This window comes from Patagioenas fasciata, chromosome 7 (genome assembly GCF_037038585.1).
Source record: "Patagioenas fasciata isolate bPatFas1 chromosome 7, bPatFas1.hap1, whole genome shotgun sequence".
Classification (NCBI taxonomy): domain Eukaryota; kingdom Metazoa; phylum Chordata; class Aves; order Columbiformes; family Columbidae; genus Patagioenas; species Patagioenas fasciata.
This window is the reverse complement of record NC_092526.1, coordinates 27,226,790-27,247,840: the sequence shown is the minus strand read 5'-3', so window position 1 is coordinate 27,247,840 and position 21,051 is coordinate 27,226,790. Positions and strand designations below refer to the sequence as shown.

Here is a 21,051-nt window from a genome sequence, read left to right as displayed (position 1 = left end):
AACAAATTTAAACCACAGGCTAGAACTTTAAAAGTTTATGAATATTTAATAACCCTACCAGCTACTGCCATCAGAAGAGTAGTGCTGCGAAATACACTTCTTGACAATGGTTACTAAAAGATCTGAGATTTTCCAGGTAAAATTTGACTTTTTCCTGAAGGCAGATGCATACTGTGAGATGATGAGCCAGCAGCAGTACTGCGGCATAAACCTCCTCCAACTGTGCTACCCAGTTTGCCTTACCCGGTGCTGTCAAATCTAGTTGCTGAGGGTGATTATTTTTTTCTTTTTTTTCCCTGCCTGTATTTTTTTAAGGGCTAACAGGAGGAGCATTCAATGTAAGAGATATTTCAAGCAAACAGTATCTGAAGTTCCAAGTCAAACACATCCTGTTATAAACAGAGATGGTTCATTTACCCAAAGGATACTGTTAATTGCTATAACTGCATTCAAAGGACGACTCCTTACACAGGAGCAGAATTCAGAGCATTAGCCCTACAGTCAGTCAATTGTAAACCCCTCAGCTACTGTGTGTCTGAAATGCTAAGCTTTTAAAGTGTTCAAAAGCCGCTTCCAGTTTTGAGGTTGTATAAGGTTGTGTTTCACGCAGAGGATGCTTGACACAGCTGCAACAGAACAACAGCTACAGCAACTGGTTTAAGGAGGACAACCAGCTTCATTCTTTGCTGTCCAGACAGCCCTTTCACCCAACACACATCCCACTGATGTCCTGCACGCCCTTATCTTTCTTCTCTAGATTTAAGCATTGTTTGATGGTGTCTTATGTAGCTGCACTTCCAATGCCCTTTTTCTGGCTAGCTAAGAGCAAGGCAGATTATGCATTTTGGAAGTGCACACCTCTCATTGCTCTTGTGTTGATCATGTGGTGGGGTTTTTCTGGTTTTGTTTTATTCCATACAAAGTGATATTTTGTCACTTATCACTTGTGTTTGCTATGACATAAGTTAGAACTATTTCTACTTTCTTGAAGAACAGTGGTCTCCTTGACCTTTCCTTCTGCAACTTCACTCCAGACCACTTTCCCCCTCATTAAGTCCTCCCTGCTCTTTTAAGATGTGACACTTTGCATTGAAACAATCACATTCTTGTATTAGCAATGTGATCAATGTTAATCCATTAAGAGATTGCTGCACTGTATGTATCATAATTATTTAAAAAGCCTTTTAACTTATTACCTTAATGAACTATTGTCTATTCTAAAAGAAAATTGTGGTGTGGCTGCCAGGTGCTGTTACCAGTTGCATACCGGAGAAGCAGCTTCTATAATATCACAGGCAGAATTGATAAGGAAGTAAAACCCACTACTGCAGTGCCAGGAACTGCAGTGTTGACACAGCATACTTAAAAATGGTTCATGGACACAGCTGTCTATAACAGGGATGTGGCACTTCAATGTTCACCTGTTAAGTCACAAAAAACCCACTATCAGATACTAACTAGTAGGGTCACACTTCCTTGCCAACCACAGGGTTAGAAGTTACTTGGCTTAACAACGCAAAGAGGACACCAAGGCAATCCAGCTAGCCATTGGGGCATTTTTCGGATCTTATAAGCATGTAAAATCCAGATTTTTCCTTCATGATTATTTAAGTGGAGGACAAGAAGTTCACAGGCATATAAACCAAATAAAGCTCTATTGTCTCAACCAATATTTCCATTAAATCAAATGCATCCCTCAAAAGGAAAAAAACCAAAAAAATCAGAACATCCTCATCCAGCAGACACCTTGGAAAAGTGACCCTAATAAATTTTCCAAGGATCAGGAAAGCACAGACTTCAGATCTCCCACAGCCATCTCTACTCCTAATAACTCAAGTTTTGCAAAATAAATTCAAATTCTTAAATAATTTTTGAATCTCCAGAACTATACTTTGGCAAATATAAGATATAATTAAAATTTAAAAAATCCAATCAGCTGTAGTGAAGCAAGCCACGGGAAGACAAGGTTTTAAGAAAACAGTGTGCTTTATGTCCAGACACAGTTGAAATGTGGTCAATTCAGATAACAGAATAAGTATCCTATGCTGTAGTTTTCAGAGCAATGTAGAACACTGAGCTTCAGATCCACTTTCAGGAACACAATTTATATATACACCTGAACTGCATACATCTCTCAGATCTTACAGCTCCCACTTCAAGCTGCTGTAGGATTATTAGAGTATCCATCATACAGCATATGCCTACAATAAATATTTTGCCTTGTGACATTCAGACATTTCAGCTTCTAATAACATGTGTTCTTACCATAACACACTGCCTGTTAAAACACATGGCTTCCTGTACTTTAAAGGTTCAGGAAAAAGGTAACTTCTCATATGGTCAGAAAATCTCTCAAATGTGCTGATTTTCAGGGAGTGCAGAAAAAGGCCATCCCCTCGTACTGGACAGGAGTGGAAACAGGAATGGCTATGAAGTGCGCATGTATATCGTGTCTTGCTTTTGTGTTCATATCCCCACAATACAGTGTCAAGTAAATTCTTTACCTTCAAGGTGATTTAACATAAGGACTGAATGTCATAGTTAACAAGAAAAATAATGGTATTATACTAAAGGGTATGATCAGTCTCTTAAAGAGAGAAGCGAAGTTTGTTCTCACTAGGGAAAGGAAACGGAAAACAATCCCTCTTCCATAACTCCCTTCTTTTTTTGTATCTATGATATTAATACATGAGCTATTTTGGTTAAAAACAGTGAACAGTAAAAGACAAAGACCTTCCATTTTATCAGAAGATAAATTTGCCCAAGTCAGCCTGTTGGCTCTTAGGTTAAATCACTCATCATTTCACAGTGACTTCACTCAGTGAGCTTAAGTCAGCACAAACCAAATCAACCAATGATAAATTTACTCATCTGTGAAGATAATTTAGAGGGCTGAGCTTCTTTCAAATGGAAAGACGACAAGCATACTGACTGCTTCAAGCCATGCAGGAAGAATGGCTTGCAGCTCCTGGAAGCTTGATGATATTAACTACTTTGAGATTTTAATAAATTACAGCAGCTGTTGCTGGTATGATTCATGACCCAGGGAAACTTCTCCTCACTGCAAGATTTCTGGGAAAATAGACCAATTCATTTTATTAATGTCTGGATACAGTCAAAATAGAATGAAAATATGTTTCGGCATATGGGTGGGGGGAACAGGAGGTTGGATAGTCATCAGAGAGAGGCCTGAGCTGTAAAAGTCACATCTCAGCACATGTTCAAGTTTTGAGCTCTCCAAAAAAGATCAACAGAGATTGGACTGAGAAACAGAATAGAAAGAGCTTAAGTGTGAAATTTGGATCCTCACTAAAGTTTAAACATAAAATGTTCCCCCAGAGGTCAGGGAACTTTATCTGATCTCGTTAAGTTCAGAATATTGGATGCAAAGGAAAATAATCCACTGCTTCAGAGTTTATTCTCCAGAGCCTCTTCTGCTGTGCTTTCCTCTCCCACTCTGCTTAAAACATCACCTCCCAACACACACATATGCTGAGACAGCTTTTCTGCAGACCAGGGCACATTTGCTGGGGGATCTGACATGGCTCTGCTTGGGAAATGGGAGCAGAGAGCCCGGAGTGAGCTGCTCCAGCCAGGCTGTCGCTGCCGGCACCCAGGCAGCTTACCTGCCGCTCACTGTGGAGAGTAAACTGCGTTTAATACCCTCTCTGAATAAGTTTATATTGTGAACTGTTAGATGTGTTCATAAACAACCTACCTTTGTACATTTTATGGAATTCAGGCAGTACTAGCATAATGCGAAGCTAACAGGTCCCTTCACTTCGTATTCCAGAGAAGGAAAGAAACCTACATTTTTCTTTCCTCATCTTAATGTTAGGTTTTCCAGGGCACGTTACATGTTCTGTGGTTTTACCTTTAGTAGGTCTATTTCACCTTCCTTGTTACAGGCTGGCTACCTAACAACTACTGACTTCCAGCACAGCTATCTTTCACCCTTTGCAAATTTTAAAATAATTTCCAAATAAAAAACCACATTCACAAATGTGACAGTACTAACACAAAAATCTATGCCTAAGGTTTTGCTTAAACCATTTCATTAATGACCATCTGATGATGAAAACTGGAGATTTCACTAGTAGACATGGAAAACAAATACCTATTAAAATGAAAGCTTAGAATTAGCAGCTGGTAAGACAGACTAAAGAAAACTACAATCAGCTGTCCCTACGTTAAAAATTGTAGGCCCCTCAAAATTAAAATTGCCCTGACTTATAGAGTTGCATATATAAAATAAAAATCTTGAAAAGTTTTTATATTTACATATGTACACAGATAAGCAAAAAATAAAACCACCAGAAATGAACACATGTACATTTCAATTGCAAATGCTTTAAATATTATTATTAAAATATGATATACCAACCATCGCTGACGCTAGGCACCCAGGAAAGCACAAGAAGACAAAAGAGAGATTAGGAAAAACACATTTCAATCTGTATTTTGCACCAGCCTTATACGCTAACAATATAAAATTTTGCCAAAATATTACCTGTAACAAAAACTTTAAGTGTGTGACATTTATCTAAAGTCTTAGTACTTACTTCTTAGTACCCACAGATATTACATTATACTTTTTCCTAAAATTGGTTATATACAATGTATCAATGCGACATGCTAAAGTGCTTGTTAATGACATTATAGCATTCACAAAACACAAGCGTTTTTACCAGAACTACAAAGAAGCCAGTTTTGGCTTTTAGCTGCTATCTGCAATGAAACAGGCCTGAGTACTGATGAGCAAGAATCTAAATTTCTTAGTCCATAGTAAGTGGAGTTTGTCAGTGGCACCATCCTAAACTGACATGGAAAATGAAATTTCACAATGAACAGGAATTGTAAAAAATTACTTAGGTAAATTAAACAGTATTCAAATCTTATTTCAGTCATTTAAAAATGCTTCTGCTGCTCTCCAGACAGAATAAAAGAACTGAAGGAACCTGAGATACAAGAGGGCTGGAAGCCCTGGGAACACTTTCTGCTAAGGAGCCAGGATCCTAGAAATTCAAGTTCCCAGTATTTTCAGCCTTCTGTTTTGCTGGCAGACTGCTGAAAACATACAGATAAGCAAGCTGGAAAGGAACTAGCAGTTCGGAAAGTCTGACTGAAGTGATTTATTCGAAAATTTACAGGCTTTCTCCTAGAATTGCTTCAAAATTGGGTCAATAACTGAACGCTGTTGAGTGTTTCAGGATCAACAAACATTTCCTGATAAAAACATATCAGTTCAGAATTCCTGAGTCAATTCTCAACAATTTTTCCAGAGTGCTGTAGTCAAATACAGCTATTTTTAAAGGCAGCAGAAAATTGTCATGGCCCCTTTAGCATGTACTTTGTCTATGCCAATGTTACGAAAAAAACAGATTAATGCCACTGAAAGGAAGAGCGGGGCATAGTGGGGTGGTGGGGACTGCTGGAACGGAAGAGTAGCAGCATCAGTGTATCTGTAGGGGTTCTCTGCTCACATTTTTAGCTGGCTCAGTCCCTTCCCAGGCAAGAGTAGCAGTATCCACTCTGATTACATTGCAGATAAACCCTAACTCAGTGCAGGTGTCTACATTAATACCATGGGCTAACCTTTGTAAGGATCTTCAGGTAGACAAATTCAAACTCCAACTGAAAGATCATGAGATATACTTACAGAAGAAATAATCAGAAAGAGATGCTGCGTTTGGTTTGGGTTCCCCCGTGCCCCCTGGCTAAGTATTTGTGTGTGCAGACTGCAATAGATTTTCAGAAGACTGTTGATATGTATTTCAAGAACACTTACGCAGACACAGAAAAGTGAGTAACTGACAAGCCAGTAGTTACCTGCATCTCATCTAGTTTGGACTGAATGTCTGGAGGGAAATCTCCTGCTCCGCAGCTAAAAGGGTCAAAAGGTTCTGCTCCAAAAAGGTCTCTCTCTGAAACAACAGAAAAGGGAGTCACTGAGAGAAAATGTATGAGCTATGACAACAGCTCTTTGAAAACTCAGCGTACATCTCCTTACGAGCTGAATATTCGCACTTCTAGATACAGAACTGATTCACCACAAGTTTAAATATCTAAATGTCAAAGCCTTGTTTTGATTAGTTTTCCAAAGTTTAAAACTTGAATTTTTTCAAGAAGACCATCAACCTCTGTTTAAGCCTCTATTTAGCTTTCATTAATGCTTATGCCTTCTACAGGAACTTTAGGGATCTGATAAGAAGTTCCAATTTGGACATCACATATCAAATTTCATCTTAACATTATGTCATAAACATGTTCTTGCAAACAACCTACCCTCACTCATAGAAGGTAGGGCCCAGATTTCATAGAGTTTCTCAATGCACAGCTGACAGTAACTAATTGTCAGGGTTTTAAAATCTTGGATAAGATAAAGTCAAGAAAGAAAGAACGAAAAAAGCATAGGACCATGAAAGGTCACCCTAAAATTCCACTAAATCTGGATCCATAAATAGAATGATTGCAAATTTCTGTCAATACCATATGGTTTTTCACTTTTTCTTAGCTATAGTATGCTTTTCAGCAGCAGTGAGGAGTTCTTTTTGCTTGTTTCTTCTTTTCTTTTTCGATCGGGAGAAGAAGAAACACCACTGATACTTGGTTTTCCCCCTTATTAGAACAGTGTAATGCTAGCTTTTCACATCTGACAGCTTTTGGGTTTTTTTTTTTTTGTTGGGTTGAACTAAACCAGTAAGAAAATCACGCCCCCCCCAACTGCAAAATGTACAGACGCAAATTAATAAAATCTTGTCATTGGTAGAGAGAAAATTAAAACCATAATTTATCTCCTCACTTTTGTGGTTGTCTAGCCAGAAACCTGGTAAGCATACCTTACAACTACCTTACAACAATGTCAGCTTCAGAGCATGAGAGTAAAAGAGACCATTAGTATCTTCAAAATGACTATCTAGTTTTCTAGTTAAGCACAAAATTTTACCCTTAACATCCAAGACATGAAAGCTGAAAACTGACTACTTGATACAAAGTCCATGTTGCAGTGTTACCAGTCACCAATGCTGAAGATTGTGCCTAAAAGTAAATAAATGTCCTTCAGCTTCCTTGGAGTCAGAGTTTCAGACCTGCACTTGTCTAGGGTCTGCAACATTTGATTTTGCATGTCACGACACCAAAACGAGTAGCTCAAAACACTTTATCAGGCTGCACAATAGGCATTTTAAATAATTAGCAGTTACTAGCATTCATTCCCATTATAAATTAGAAACAAGAACAAAATTGATTAATTACGAATTTCTAAAAACATGGCTGAACAGCTACAAACTGTCACATGGGACCAGGAGATGGTCCAGATTGGAGAGCCTGATTCCAAAAGCACACTTAAGCCAACAAAGAATCCAGTCTTTCCTGGCAGAGGCAGACCACCAACATGCAAAAGAGACTTTAACTAGGATAATCTAATGTAAAAAATAAGATCTATCTTGTCCCTTGCCTCTTTCACCGCCAAAATGGGTCTGCTCCAGTATAATCAGTGTCCTTACATGTTCTGATGCTCCTGCCCAGTAACCTTCAGATGTGTAGCAGCTTTGGCTTTCAATCTAACCTCTATTGCACAGAACATAATTATGCTTTATGCTCCTTCTAAGTCTATTTGTTCATTATGTAAGTCCTTTTCTCCTTTTTTTTTTTTTTTTTCTCCCCCCCCCCCATCTCCATAGGTTCTTTTTACCCTTAAAAGGAACTGACAGTTTTCTGTGTAAACAGACAGCTAAAAGCAGCCAGTTTCAACACCGGCCTTAGCAAATATTCAAGGAATGTATTTAGGAAAAAAACAGTAGAGGACACAACTCCTGGATTTTTAAGTACTGAAATATGACTTATCACTGCCTTTGAAAACAAGTATTTTGTACACAATTATGGATATTTTCTCATTCATGCCTTATTATTGACTTTTATTAATGACAGCACTACTGAGCTCATTACCAGGATGATGACAGAAGCTTTAGTTACTCCACCTTCAGGTGAAGGATTGCTTCATTTATATTGTTATTCAAGGCAGACTTTAAAATTAACCAGAGTGGAAACCCTGTATGGAATCAAATTCAAAATAGATAAGTATTACCTAGTTGAGTTTCTATGAAAAATTATTTTGGGAACTATCTCTATTATAACTTGCTAACCATTACAGTAAACCAGCTGAAAAATTTCATAGTACAATTGCTTTTCTGCATTTAAAATGTGTGTATCATATGAAGGATTGCACTGCTAAGAGTCAGGGAGGGATAAAGTTCCATGAAATGCTTTGAATAACATCCATCGTCAGTATTTCTTTTCTGTACAGAAGCGGAAGACCATGTGGAAACTGGATGAATACTAAAAGTTACTCCGTGCACAGCTGCTCTATTGCATGGGATCTCCATAAGCTTATCTGCTGGTGTTCACTGTTCACAGGGGACTTCCCTTTTAGCAGAGATGGAATATATCAGTAATTTTTCATTTCAGGCTAGAGTATTTGCATGAAGATTAACAAGAATATCCTGCCTGGCACACTCCTCAAGATAATTGTAGCATAGACAGGCATTTCTTTCTCCAATACACAGCAACCAGTAAGCCTTTGAAAACAATCCTTTCAAACAGCACATATAATTTCCTTTCCCTTTCCCATTCATTTCTGGATGGAAATAAATTCACAGCTTGGGAAATCGACCAACAAATTAAAAACCATGAAATGGTGATGTTTTATATCTGTCACTCAAACCACAGAAGATATTAACAGGTAATAAATTCTTGTTTCTGTGACCTATCTGACATTCAGGACCAGAAACACATAATACTGGAGAGTAGCAACCTGCACTCTGCAATAAGCTCAAAATTACCATTACCAAAAAACCCCTACAAATACTTGGCTTTTCTGCTGCATTCTGCATCCCAATCTTCCTTACCTTAGCTATCAGCCTGTCACAGACTTATGCTGATGTATGCTTTCCCCAGATGTCCTGGAGCAGCTGTGATGACAAAAATTAATCACACTGAAGACAAGCACCCAAGTAAATATTTGGAACAAGCTGAGGTGGTGAAGTCCAGGAAGCATTTCCCTTAGCTGCAAGCTACTCCATATTTTTTTCTTTTGGAATTATTACAGCATACAAAATGGTTCCATCATTATTCTGACAACAGAATATTAAATATCTCTGGAAAGTCAGTGTCCTGGAGCAGATTTCTACATCTGCCAGTTGCGACCTTGGATTGCCCAAAATGCATTTGAGTGAAATAAATGTTTAACAACTTGCTAATGTTCCTCTCCACTTTTTTTCTGAGATATGACAAAAATTCTGTGCCAGCAAGAAACATAGAAATTATTTCCTCCTTTAATTGATTAAAATTAATAAATTAATTCCTTTAAGGTAACTCACAAGGAAGTTTGCAATCCCTTACTTCATAAGGAAGCAGCAGCATGGTGCTTAATGCTGAATTTTGGTTGCACTAACTATGCATTCGTCAGTTGCTCAATTAAGCAATTACTATACTGGGCTGCAATGCTTATCTTTAGTGCTCAAGTTGGTTACCACAAACTTAGCATTAAAAGAGGTACTTCCCAGCAACATTTTGACTACAAATACAATTGTGGAAAGGGCACCTTTTTTCTTTTTTTTTTAAATCACATTTTGCAATTATTACCTAAAGAGACACCACATTTTGTCCTATCTGCAACTTCCAGCCCAAAAATCATGCAATTTTCTTCTTTAAAACAGGTTAAACCAATCTATTTGCTATCAGTGATATACCTAGCAGTGAGTGGATATTTACTGAGAAGTTCTGGCATTATGCTGAATAAGAACTCAAAATTCAAAATGTTCTCCCTTTCTTTAAAGCCAAAATGCTTTGGAGATAACCGCCTTTCCGAGAAATGGTCACTGTTGCACCATTCCAGTATTAGAATGCTGGGTTTCTTGAACTACATACTGCAACCTAGTCAAAGCAAAAAATACCATTTAGAACCTCCCAATTTTTGCTGGGAAAACTGGCCAGTTGCTGAGTAAGATGAACTTTGACTTTGAAAGGAAATCTGGTAACAGCTAGGTGAACTTCACTTAGACAAATGGAGCCACTGAGGCTGACACTAGCAAACAGATGTCCCATCTTTATCTTTCTTCTTGTTTACTACTGAATGTTCTAAAGGTGGAAGTTACAAAAATGATAGAATCCAAGAAAATCACCCTATAATTACACCAAAAGTGATGGGAAAAAACGCTCAAGTGCAGGGATGAAGTATAGATAAGAACATGAAATTATGTTCAGAAGACCTCACAAAATGGGACTCCGAACTTTGGCTTCTCTTGGTTGCCACCTATCTGATTTGTATTGGAGAAAAAAGTGCCAGCTTGCTCGTACTAGCAGCAATAAAAACATATAAAACAACGATTATTGTACATTATTATAGTAACGTAACATTACACAGCCTGAATGAGATTCTAATAGGATTTGAACTTTCTCATCTAAGACAGTAAGTCCTTGTTTGATTATAAAATATTCCTCTTTTCTTTCAAATTACATTTTTGAAATATGCCAAAGCGTGTTAATAGCTGATTAACGTAACAAATTTCAACATATAAAGTACTATGACATAGACTGAAAGAGCTGGGATCAAAAGTATAAAGACTATGATGTATTTCTGCAACCCCTCTAAAGCATAGCACACTGAGGAGCACAGAGGATTACAGACACTGACTGTCACATCTCTGAACTACACCATCTTAATTTAATGCAAATTCATGAAGTGCAGAAGAAACAACCATTTTAAACAGTAGAAATGACTGAATAAGCAACTCACTTATAATATTTCCTATATTACAAAACTCACTGGTTAAATAACTACAAATACTACGGAACTGGAATTCTCAAGATCGCTCGGCATTGAGCACTGACTCCCACAAGATTTCTAGCACCAATTTCAACAAAACAAGGTAGGACAATAGCTAAAAAACAAAAAGAGTCTCATCCTGTCAATCAATTCAAGTTATTATTGTTAAATCTGGATACGCACATTTAGAATGATTTTGTAGCACTGTCTGTAGTTTTAGAGGAACAAATTTGAAAACACAACAGGAGTTCTTGGGGAGTGTCTTTGTTGTTGTTCCTTACAAAGCCATAAAAATTCTCTTAAATAAGCAGTTCTATTGTAATATCAAAATAAAACTGTTATTCTAATAATTATTCTAATATTCTATTAGAACAGTCTAATATTATTTTAAGTTATTTAAGAAGAGTTAATATTAACTATTCTTGATAGAACAGTTTTAAATTATGTCAATATACCCTTTGAGAAACTCATAGAAATTCATCTAAATTCATTTACAATCTTAATTAAAAAAGAACAGATTTTTTAATTGAATCAATAGCCTTGTCATCTACTTTCTCTTTAGAGGGTGACCATCATCCTGAGCAATGGAACTGAAAGGTGCACAGGATATGGTATTGGGGAAGATGTTCACTGACTTCAGTTTTACAATGCATTTTTATGATTTGCACAGCTCTCATTCACACCTGAAACTTCTACATACTAGAAGCATTCCCCAAAACAGGCAGAAATTCTTTAAATGTAGTTTTATATGGTGGCAGGCTGTAACATTAATATTCCTGATCCATACTAAAATAGGCAGCAGAAACAGAAGATACTACACATAGACTGAAATTTCTACAACCTCAAACATTGCTTGTGTATGCTCTGCTCTCCCCTCCCCACTCCGGGATTTCAAAAGCGTTAAAAAATACTCTGTGAACTCCTAAAAGACTTCCAGTGAAGCCAAGAACCTTACCATAGCTGCTTTCAAGCCTTTGGAAAATAAAATTGCTATTGTAAACCATCTTTTTAACATCTTTTAGGAGTGGTTCACAAATCTGGTGAGGGTCATGAATTGTAACTGAAAAACAAAGCCGCAGATGATACGAAAAGTAGTGTCAAAAATAGTATTCCAAGACAGTCTAGATCTTGAGGGATTTCTTCAGCTCTCCCTTCTGCATCATCATCACCATACTTACTCCACCTGCTGTCTTCCTCAGAAATGTAACTTGGCAGCAACATCAAAGACTTTGGGAAGATGGTAGAAAAATTAAATGGCATTATCAAATGTGATTTACAAAAACTATATATGGCTTTTCATGCAAAATGTAGTAAATCGTTAAAGATGCTTCATTAAAAAAATATAATGTAAGCAAAAATTAGGTCAGTTGTTACAAAACTTACTGATCTCTGTAGATCTACTGGGTACTGGAGGAGGCTGTGTACCATTGCGAGTAGGTGTTGATGATTGAGGGGATATGGGAGAAAAGGGAACCATATCAAAGATGTCAGTGGAGGGTGATTTAGGTGTCACACTGCCTGCCTACAATAAGGACAATAAATATTAGGGCAATATTTCACATGAAAGATCACAATACTGAATTCTCGAGCATGCAGATAAGAGGTACATTTTCAAAAAAGTTAAAAATAACCATCAGCATGCAAAAAACAGCTCCTGACACCAAGCGAATGGCATTTGCAGTTCAGAGTTGGAGACATGCTAAAACTCTCTAATACATAAGCAGCATTGTAATTTTCCCATTTTCAGTAAAACTGGTACAGCCAGACATGTCACAGTAAAACCTGAAGAAGCTGGTGACAAGCAGGTCTCTATTGCAGACGGATGAATACATATACGTTCACAAGACCCACATATGCTACACTCCAGAGTGCACAGAACAAGTAGCTAAAATTAAAAGATACAATTCCAATATTTCTTGTTTACTGATTCTTCTTTACATGATAACTTATTTGACAGCCTAAAAAAAATCTGCTGTGATCAAAGCTTCAAATGTACTTTTTGGTAAGTAACAACCTAAATATGCAATACCCTGAATATTAATCTCCAAAATAGAGCTCTCATCCTTGAATGTGTAACCATTGAGATTTCATCAGTAAGGAGTAAGAATTCAGAAGGGTTCAAAAATATACTGGATAGGAAAAAAAACCTCAAACGCAAAAATTACTATCATTTTATAGACATACGAATTTTTTAATGATTAACTCCTCCTGCCATCAGTCTGTTACTTCAGGACACAAATAAGACACAGTCAAGTCAGAATAAACTGAACACTAAAAACAGATTATAATATACATTAAAACTGAGACTGACAAGCTGAAGGCTAAATATGTTTGCAAAGCTAGTTTGCATGTTAACGTTATTACTTAGACAATTCAAAAACTCACATTCTGTGTATTAGAAAGACTATACAGCCAGGCACAGGGAAAGCCTGCTCTTTTAAAATAAGATTAAATTTGACCAAAATACTCACATGCAAATTTTTAAGCACCAGTTACATTAGCCACCCAGATCCTTTTATTCAGAATACCTGACTACGTGGCAAGCAGGTAGTATTTAGCACCACTTGTCCAGGCGAGTTTCATGGACCTAAACCTTCTTTTGGAATGTTACTTTCTCTAGTGTCTCTGCTGTGGCAACTGAAGCTGCTCTCTGACAGCACAAGCCACAGATTTCTAAGCTAAGTCTATAGGCAGTCCTGAACTACCTCAATTTCTTTCTCTCCAGATGCTGCAGTGGCTGTTGACAAGGAAAAAACACTTATCTATGGTATTGCACTGAATACACTGCTTAAAGAGAAAAGTAGACTCTTCAGTCCTGTTTCTTAGGAGCTTTGAATTAATGTTTTTGAATTTGGATTAGGAGAGATCTAGAACTGTTCAACAGATCAAAAAACCTGTGGTATTTCTACCCAAGTATACTGAAAAAAGTGAAAACCAAAACAAAATCCTAATTTAACATACTGCTTTTTCTGTTGTTCTATTTAAAAAGAATACAGAGTCATGTTATTCCCTGGCAAGACCAGAACTGAATTAACTACACCAAATAACTAATTTTAAGATTTTTACACATGCAGACCACTTACTGATCTCAACATGAGTTAGCATAGCAATTTCAAAGCTAGACTCTTGTAGAAAGATTTCAGAGCCTGCCATTTAGATGCAACAGGCTCTCATTACTGTGTTCATGGACCCTGCATTAACCCCATGGCACCTTTGAAAATGGCCAGAGCACCAGTACAATGTAATGTCATCTGCTCCCACTCAAAGCAGAGCAATGGGCGTACTTGATCCGAAGGAAATGTACCATGAAGCTGCTATTCCATTCTTCATGCAAACAAACCTCTTACGTAGATACGTTCTGTCTGCATCAAGAGGGTGAGGTGAGGTTTAATGCACAGGTACATGCCATATATTAACCTAAATTTCCCATGAACATGGACTGCTAATCCTAGAAAGTCTTAGACACAGTAAATGCTAATGTAGATTCTCCTTATTTGCTAAGTGCTTATGGATCCGTACAAGCTAGATAAACAAACAATAGTTATGTTTAGCCTTAAATGAGTCTTTTAGGCAAAACCAGCAAAACTTCACACTGTCATTTCCCATCTATATGCCATTTTGCTGTTACTGGCCTTTTTTGTACTATTGATATAGCTAGTTTAAGTAAAACTATAATTTAGTTCTTTCAAGAAATGTGTATTTTGAGTACATATGAGCACAAGAAGCAGTTTTTATTTGGTGAACACATGCAGAAAGCCATGATGTTTGCCGAATACAGCCAAACGTTACTTGCAAATGGAAGAAAAGTTGAGAGTCCAAGCATATTGCTATGACAAAGCAGGCAAAATGCCCATTTCATATGTAAGAATAATTTTCAACCTTCATTTTGCACAGAGTTTTTATAAAGTATGCTGAAAGGTTTTTAATGGCTGATTGCTTTTCTATCAGTTCATGGTGGGGGGAAAAAGCCCTTGAAGTTGGACCTTTATAATTGTTTTGAATAACTATTCTTAATATAAAGAATTTTAACAAAAGATTGACAAATAACACAGTAGTAATTAATTAATGAAGTAATTTAAACATTCTGGGAAAATAAGAATTTATGTTTTGGGAGTGGGAGAGAAAAAGCTACGTAGAAATAAGAGTAAAACTTCACAAATTCCATATTTTAAGAGTACCCCTAGAGAATATAAAATATATCTGTTCTGTCCTTAAACCACTGTACAAAATGCACATTTTTAATACAAGTTAATACACAACAGAGAACAAAGGAAAGCAAAAAAAAAAAAAAAAGAAAACCAAAACACAAAAAGCTTTTGCACAGCAGGATTACACGAGGTCTTGGGCAGCTGTATTCACTGGCTGGTTTTGGAAGACCACTTTTTGAAGGTGGTGGTATTAACAATCCAGATGATAGTCTAGAGTCAGGAGAACTCCTAGGAGTAAGTGTAATGGAAGAGATATCTAAACAAGGAGGCGAATCCTCATTGTTACACCAGAAAAAAGTAGAGGGTCTTTGAAACATATGTTCATCATTATCACACTTTATGTGCAGCAGCTGGAAAGAAATCACAGAAAGAGAAAACATTCTGAGGAACAGAACACGGTAACATCAGGGAAAGAAGAAAAAAACTCCACATTTCTTACTTCAAAAAAGTTTGTCAGCAACTTGTTCTTCCATGCTATAGTTACAAGATACAGAACCTGGAAATATTTTAAAAGAAAATCTAAAACAAAGACCATAGTCAGAGGGAGCCCAGTACCAACTGGAATGAAGATGACTTGCTTGTTCATAATTACACCAAACAAAATGAAGACAGGCATCTTTCCAAAAATGGGTGTGCTGGATGCACTGACAAATGTTTAAATCCACCAACATATCAGCAATATCTCATCTCTGCACATGTAAACTAGCAGTAAGTACATATCTGGGGAGAAGAGTTACCCTGGTAGTTAAAGCACAGGTGAGAATTTTCTTTCTCCAAACCAGGAAACAGCTACCATTTATATCCCACAAATATTTAAAGAAAAGTTAATTATTTAACCAAAATTTTCTTAAAGCAAAAGTTCATATTACACAAATTTTAATGTTCACATTAATGCTAGGCTTTGTTTCATATCCTTATCGATGGAATTTGAGAACCTAAACTTTTATGGACAATAATAACCTTCTGCCAACTTTTCTGTGTGGAAGAGCACCTGCTGGTATTTTCAGCAGCTATCTCAAAAGCTGAGACTTGTTTTTGCAAAGCAAAGGAATCCTCATGTCCCTACAATAGCAGCACAGGACGCAGGACAGAGCAAAACTCCTCTGCTGGGAAAACAAAAATGGTGAGGGTTGTAAGATACTCTGGCTTTCTTCACAAATCCACAGAACAGAATTGAGCAGAGGCAGATGAGAAACATCCACACTAGAATACAAATGGTAAAAGCATTCACCTCAGATGACAAAGCGGTAACTGCAAGGTTTGGGTGCAAATGAGGCAGACAAGGACCTGAGACTAGCTGCTTCATGACTGGGGAGTATTAACTGTATATTCCAGCAAGATTCTTTACATTTGAGAGTGAAGCTGAGGGTTTTGTCCACTTAAAAAAGAAAACCCCTACATTATTTGCCTGAATGGGAAATGGATCTTGTCTAGATGAAATTAGAAACAAAGAGCGATCGGGACAGATCCTGGAAAGAAAAGCAAAAAGGAAATGTCTTCAAATATTTAAGAAACATGCCCATGCAATCTTTCTGTTGGGGCCAAGTTGTAATTCCTGCCTCAAAATCTGAGGAGAACAGATTTGGACAGTTAAAATAAGGCTTTAGAGGACAGATTAATCTTTGAATCTTAACAGAACGGATGGAATGTGAATGCAAACGGTTCTTGGCTAGAGCCAAGAGTACGCAAGAATTGGATCCGTGCTTTTGGTATCTTGCCTAAAAACCCCTCGACTTGCCCCAGCTGAAGCAGTGGTAAATATATGCAGAAAAAATTTTGAAGTCTGCTTTTACTTTCCTCATAGAATGTTACACAATTGATATGACATGATTCTTTCATTATAGGTTGGAATAACTTCAGTAGAGCAGGATTTAATCAATTATTTTAAACCATCTTTTTTAGAGTTACGTAGAAAACAAAACATTTCAAATCCTTTTAAACTGAGTCTTAGTTCCTTTCTTCATAGATAAGCCAGGTTAAGGGTACAGGTATCCAAATTTGCTAACAGTTCCATACTTAAGACAACATCAACAAACACCACAAAACTCTATTCAAAATTTGAAAAAAAAAAAAAAGTTTTTATCGCAATTGCAAATAATTCATCTGTTGTCAAGCTGGAAACAGAGAGTTTGGAATGGTCATCAATAAAAATGAAAGCAAAAATCTACAAGACATACAATTTTGATTATTATTCCAAGAGTATCACTAGCCTACAAGTAGAATGCAACCACGTGATTGCTACCATGTAATACTTACTGCTATACATATACACAGAAAAAATAGATCTCACAATAGTAAACACTGGAAGATACTAAATACATCAAATTAAGAAAACAAAAATATTTCCCTGAAATGCAAACCAGCAGAAGATGAGTAGTTTCCATAAGAAAGTATGAATATCACATGAAAAAACATACAGAAACCAACAAAATGAATATAAGATACAAAGCAGAAAAACTGAAAGCATGATGAACATACATCAAATTCAAGCAATGAAAGGTTTCATACACTATTTGAGTACTTTTTCTGAACATCGAGCAGTCAGGTTTTTTTCCTGTTTATCTGATGAGTAATGATCATAGGATGTTTCACACCATATAGGCTGTTGAGCTTCATATGACAGTTTTGGGAATGTGTCTTGTCAATAATGACTTTTCACTAGTAAAGACTAGAGTCTTACACCAAATTGTAAAGGAAGAAAATATAGTAAAAATATATTAAATTGCCATTTTATATGGCAATTGTATTTTGTCTGACCTTTCCACTCTGTAACACTGAACATGGAGTATTGGCAATGTTGATATATTACTTTCCAGTTTGTGCCCCATTTCATCAACACAAGAAAATAATATGAAATCATTCTTAACGAAATCAACATACTAGTTCAGTGGATTTCATCTCTGTTAAAATTAGATGTTATTATGTCCCTGTCAAAAGATTTACTTTTGATTCATTCTACTCAGCATGATGTTGAAGATGCACCATCAGGCTGCAGCACACTGGAAAATGTAGCATGAATGAGTTTTTGTTAATCAAGAAATAATTTCAAAACGGTTATGTTTTACTAGGTGTCTCAGGACATTGATTGCAATCTCTGTGTCAGACCCCCATAGGAATCAGATAAATATCAATGAATTAAAAAATGCTTTTCTTCCTTAGAATCTTCAAGTTGGTAATATACAGGATTGCCATAGTGGATAACTGCAGTGAATGTTACATGGAACTTTGAGTGACCTTGAATTGGAAATTATGCAGTTATTTACAAAACCATTGATTACAAGGTACCTGAGATTTGGGACTACTAAAGATATATTAATTGACTTATTCATAAAATACCATATAAGCATTAACAGTTTAATTCATTAACTGCTACATCTTCAGTTCATTTAGTACTTTTTCAGTAACATGAAATCTGACAAAGACATTTTCAAATTTTTTAACATCACAAACATAATAGAATTTTAAACTCTTACGAAGAAGTGCTCATTGAACTGAACACATATTATAAAATTGAAAAAGCAACAGATACGCAAAGAAAAAACACGTGCATTTTCTCACTTGGCAGTCTTAATGGAAACATGAATCAAGTGATATGCCTAAACACATTCCAAAACTGTTTTCTGAAATATGCATGCAGTTCCAACGTCTGTCTTGGGGTTTTCCCATGAGTGTGGTAAAGCTTTTTAATGAGGGTAATAGGTGCAGGTGGCCTATGCGTCTGAGTCACACTTAAAGAACTTTTTTTAAAAAATATCTAATGAATCAGTATCTTTAATGCCCCATGTAAAAAAGGAGGTGTTTTGCAACACTGCCATGATAAGAATACATTTACATACAACTAGTTTGACAGTACTTATAGTGATGAGGAGAACACCATTCCTTTGGAGTCTGTTTCTCCCAATACTATTTCCTGCTGCCTTTCAAATCTGCTTTTCATATATTTTGTCATTCTCTCTTTTAAATTATTTTCCTGAATATTCCTGTTTTTTGTCTAACTTGGAGTCATGCAGTTGTCACAACTTACTTCCCTGCCTTACAAACGTTGCTCAAAGAGGAAACCTTCAAGACATGCCTGAGAAACTCCAGCCAAACCCAAAATAGATTAAAAATCTCTCTTATCTCATCAGAGGTTCCTCTGTGACCTGCAATAGTTTACTGTTCGGTCTACTATAAAAACTGAGGGTGCAAACTGCATGTAAGTGCTAGCCACATGAAGGCTACGCGTACAACTACCCAGGCTGCTCTAAGCAACACCGACAGCATAAATAAATAAAAGACGTTGCGTGAAACACCACTCCCAGGGATGGACTGAGCTTTGGAGGTTGGATTTATACGTAGGAGCAGCATCCAAAGTCTTATTGCAATACAAACTTAAGCAGTGTCATCATAGGCAAACAACAAAATGAAAATCAGACTGTCCTCATTTAATCAAGATCAAATGCAAAGAAGACCAGCGATTAATGTATTGCCAAACCACTAACACAGATGAAAAGTAAACAGCACACATATAAAAGTAATGGAAACTTCAGCTGTACATGCAATGGAGTGAGAGACAAAAGCAACATCCCATGCCAACATTTCCCGTGGCATACGGAATTACAGCTGTAAAGGCAAACTACTCTAAGGAAACTCATTCTTTGATATAGTACGTCTCTGAAAAATCCACTCAGGAAATGAAAAAAGTTCTGCTTCTACTGCACAACATTTCTTCGTTGGCAAATACAGATATTTTAGAGACTAATTTCAAAGTTTTAGCAAGACTAGCATACATAAAAACATCTGCCCAAAAGTAGAAAAAAAAAGATCACTGAGTAGTTTATTATTTACTGAATGCGCTAGAAAAACTTAAATCTAAATAGTTACAATGCCCTGATGCGAAAAGTGTGCAGAAGATTGATAGTTCGGTGTTCAACTTTCACAATACATTTTACATGACATTATTATCATAGAATGTCTTGAGTTGGAAGGGACCCACAAGGATCATCAAGTCCAACTCCTGTCCCTGCACAGGACCACCCCACAGTTCACTCCATGTGTCTGAGGGCATTGTCCAGTCTGTTCTTGAACACTGCCAGGCTGTGACTACAACTGAGTTTTCTTATTTTTTTTCCATTTCCAACTATGATCTCCTTGCTTTTAACAGCTGGTTTTATAGTTTCAGAAAGAAATTTTGTTTTTCCCCTACAGTTTATGAACTGATAGAAAAAGCAACTCAGATTGGTGTTAGATTTAGAACAGCCACAGAAAAATTTTCATAGTGATACTAATAACCAAACAACAAGTAATTTTGATAGCAAATGTACCCCTCAAAAGCAGAAGCCAATTGCTGTCAGTGTTCTGCAGCTCCTTACACATTGCAAAAATGTAAAGGGTACGTAATTGCATTGTTCATACGCATAGTTTTGACCCATTTCAGCCAGTATTATTTTAAACTAAGTCCTCATATAAATCCTTACAAGGCCTGCAAAAAACCAGCAATACAAGCAAGAAGAATGAGGAAAGCAGTTTTAGATAGAATTCTCTTTGTATTTCCCAAACAAGACTATAACTTGTACTACTTATAAACTCAAAAGAGAGAAAAGTCACCTCAAATTTATTATTATTTTCAATTTTAATATATAAGTGGATTTTTATTAAGTAGAGCAATGAAGGGCTCACAATAAACACTGCAATACTCAAATTTATTATTATTTTATTATTGCCTAAAAAAGCATACAATTAAAACAAACGGTAATGGATGTATCAGATAGAAAATATTCTCTTATATGTGAAAATATTCTCTTATATTTTTAATTGTGTGTTCAAAATAAAGCTTCAGCTTAAAATTCACTGCTTGCATTTTCTGCTCCTAGTTAGACCACTGATGGGTTTTGGATAATAAACATGTGTAAAATTTTTTTGACACATTTTGATGTCAGAGAATAGCAAATTAAGATGTTTTAGGATTGTATTATGCAAATAAATTGTTCTACATTATTACTCAGGAGTTCAATATGTGAATATACCTTTTAGAGAAGA

The 21,051-nt window shown here is 36.4% G+C and overlaps 1 protein-coding gene across 4 annotated transcripts in view; it reads right to left on the bottom strand.

The window, feature by feature from the left end:
- GULP1 (GULP PTB domain containing engulfment adaptor 1) overlaps window positions 1-21,051 on the bottom strand; it is a 146,421-nt gene that overhangs the window by 3,078 nt on the left and 122,292 nt on the right. For 3 of the 4 annotated variants that reach the window (XM_065840811.2, XM_065840814.2, XM_065840810.2), the window contains 3 exons: window positions 15,159-15,383; window positions 12,209-12,347; window positions 5,830-5,924 (listed from right to left, as the gene is read on the bottom strand). In XM_065840811.2, the coding sequence (XP_065696883.1) occupies window positions 5,830-5,924; window positions 12,209-12,347; window positions 15,159-15,383 (459 nt within the window). The remainder of the gene's footprint in view (window positions 1-5,829; window positions 5,925-12,208; window positions 12,348-15,158; window positions 15,384-21,051) is intronic. The other variant, XM_071811168.1, reaches the window with a different exon arrangement.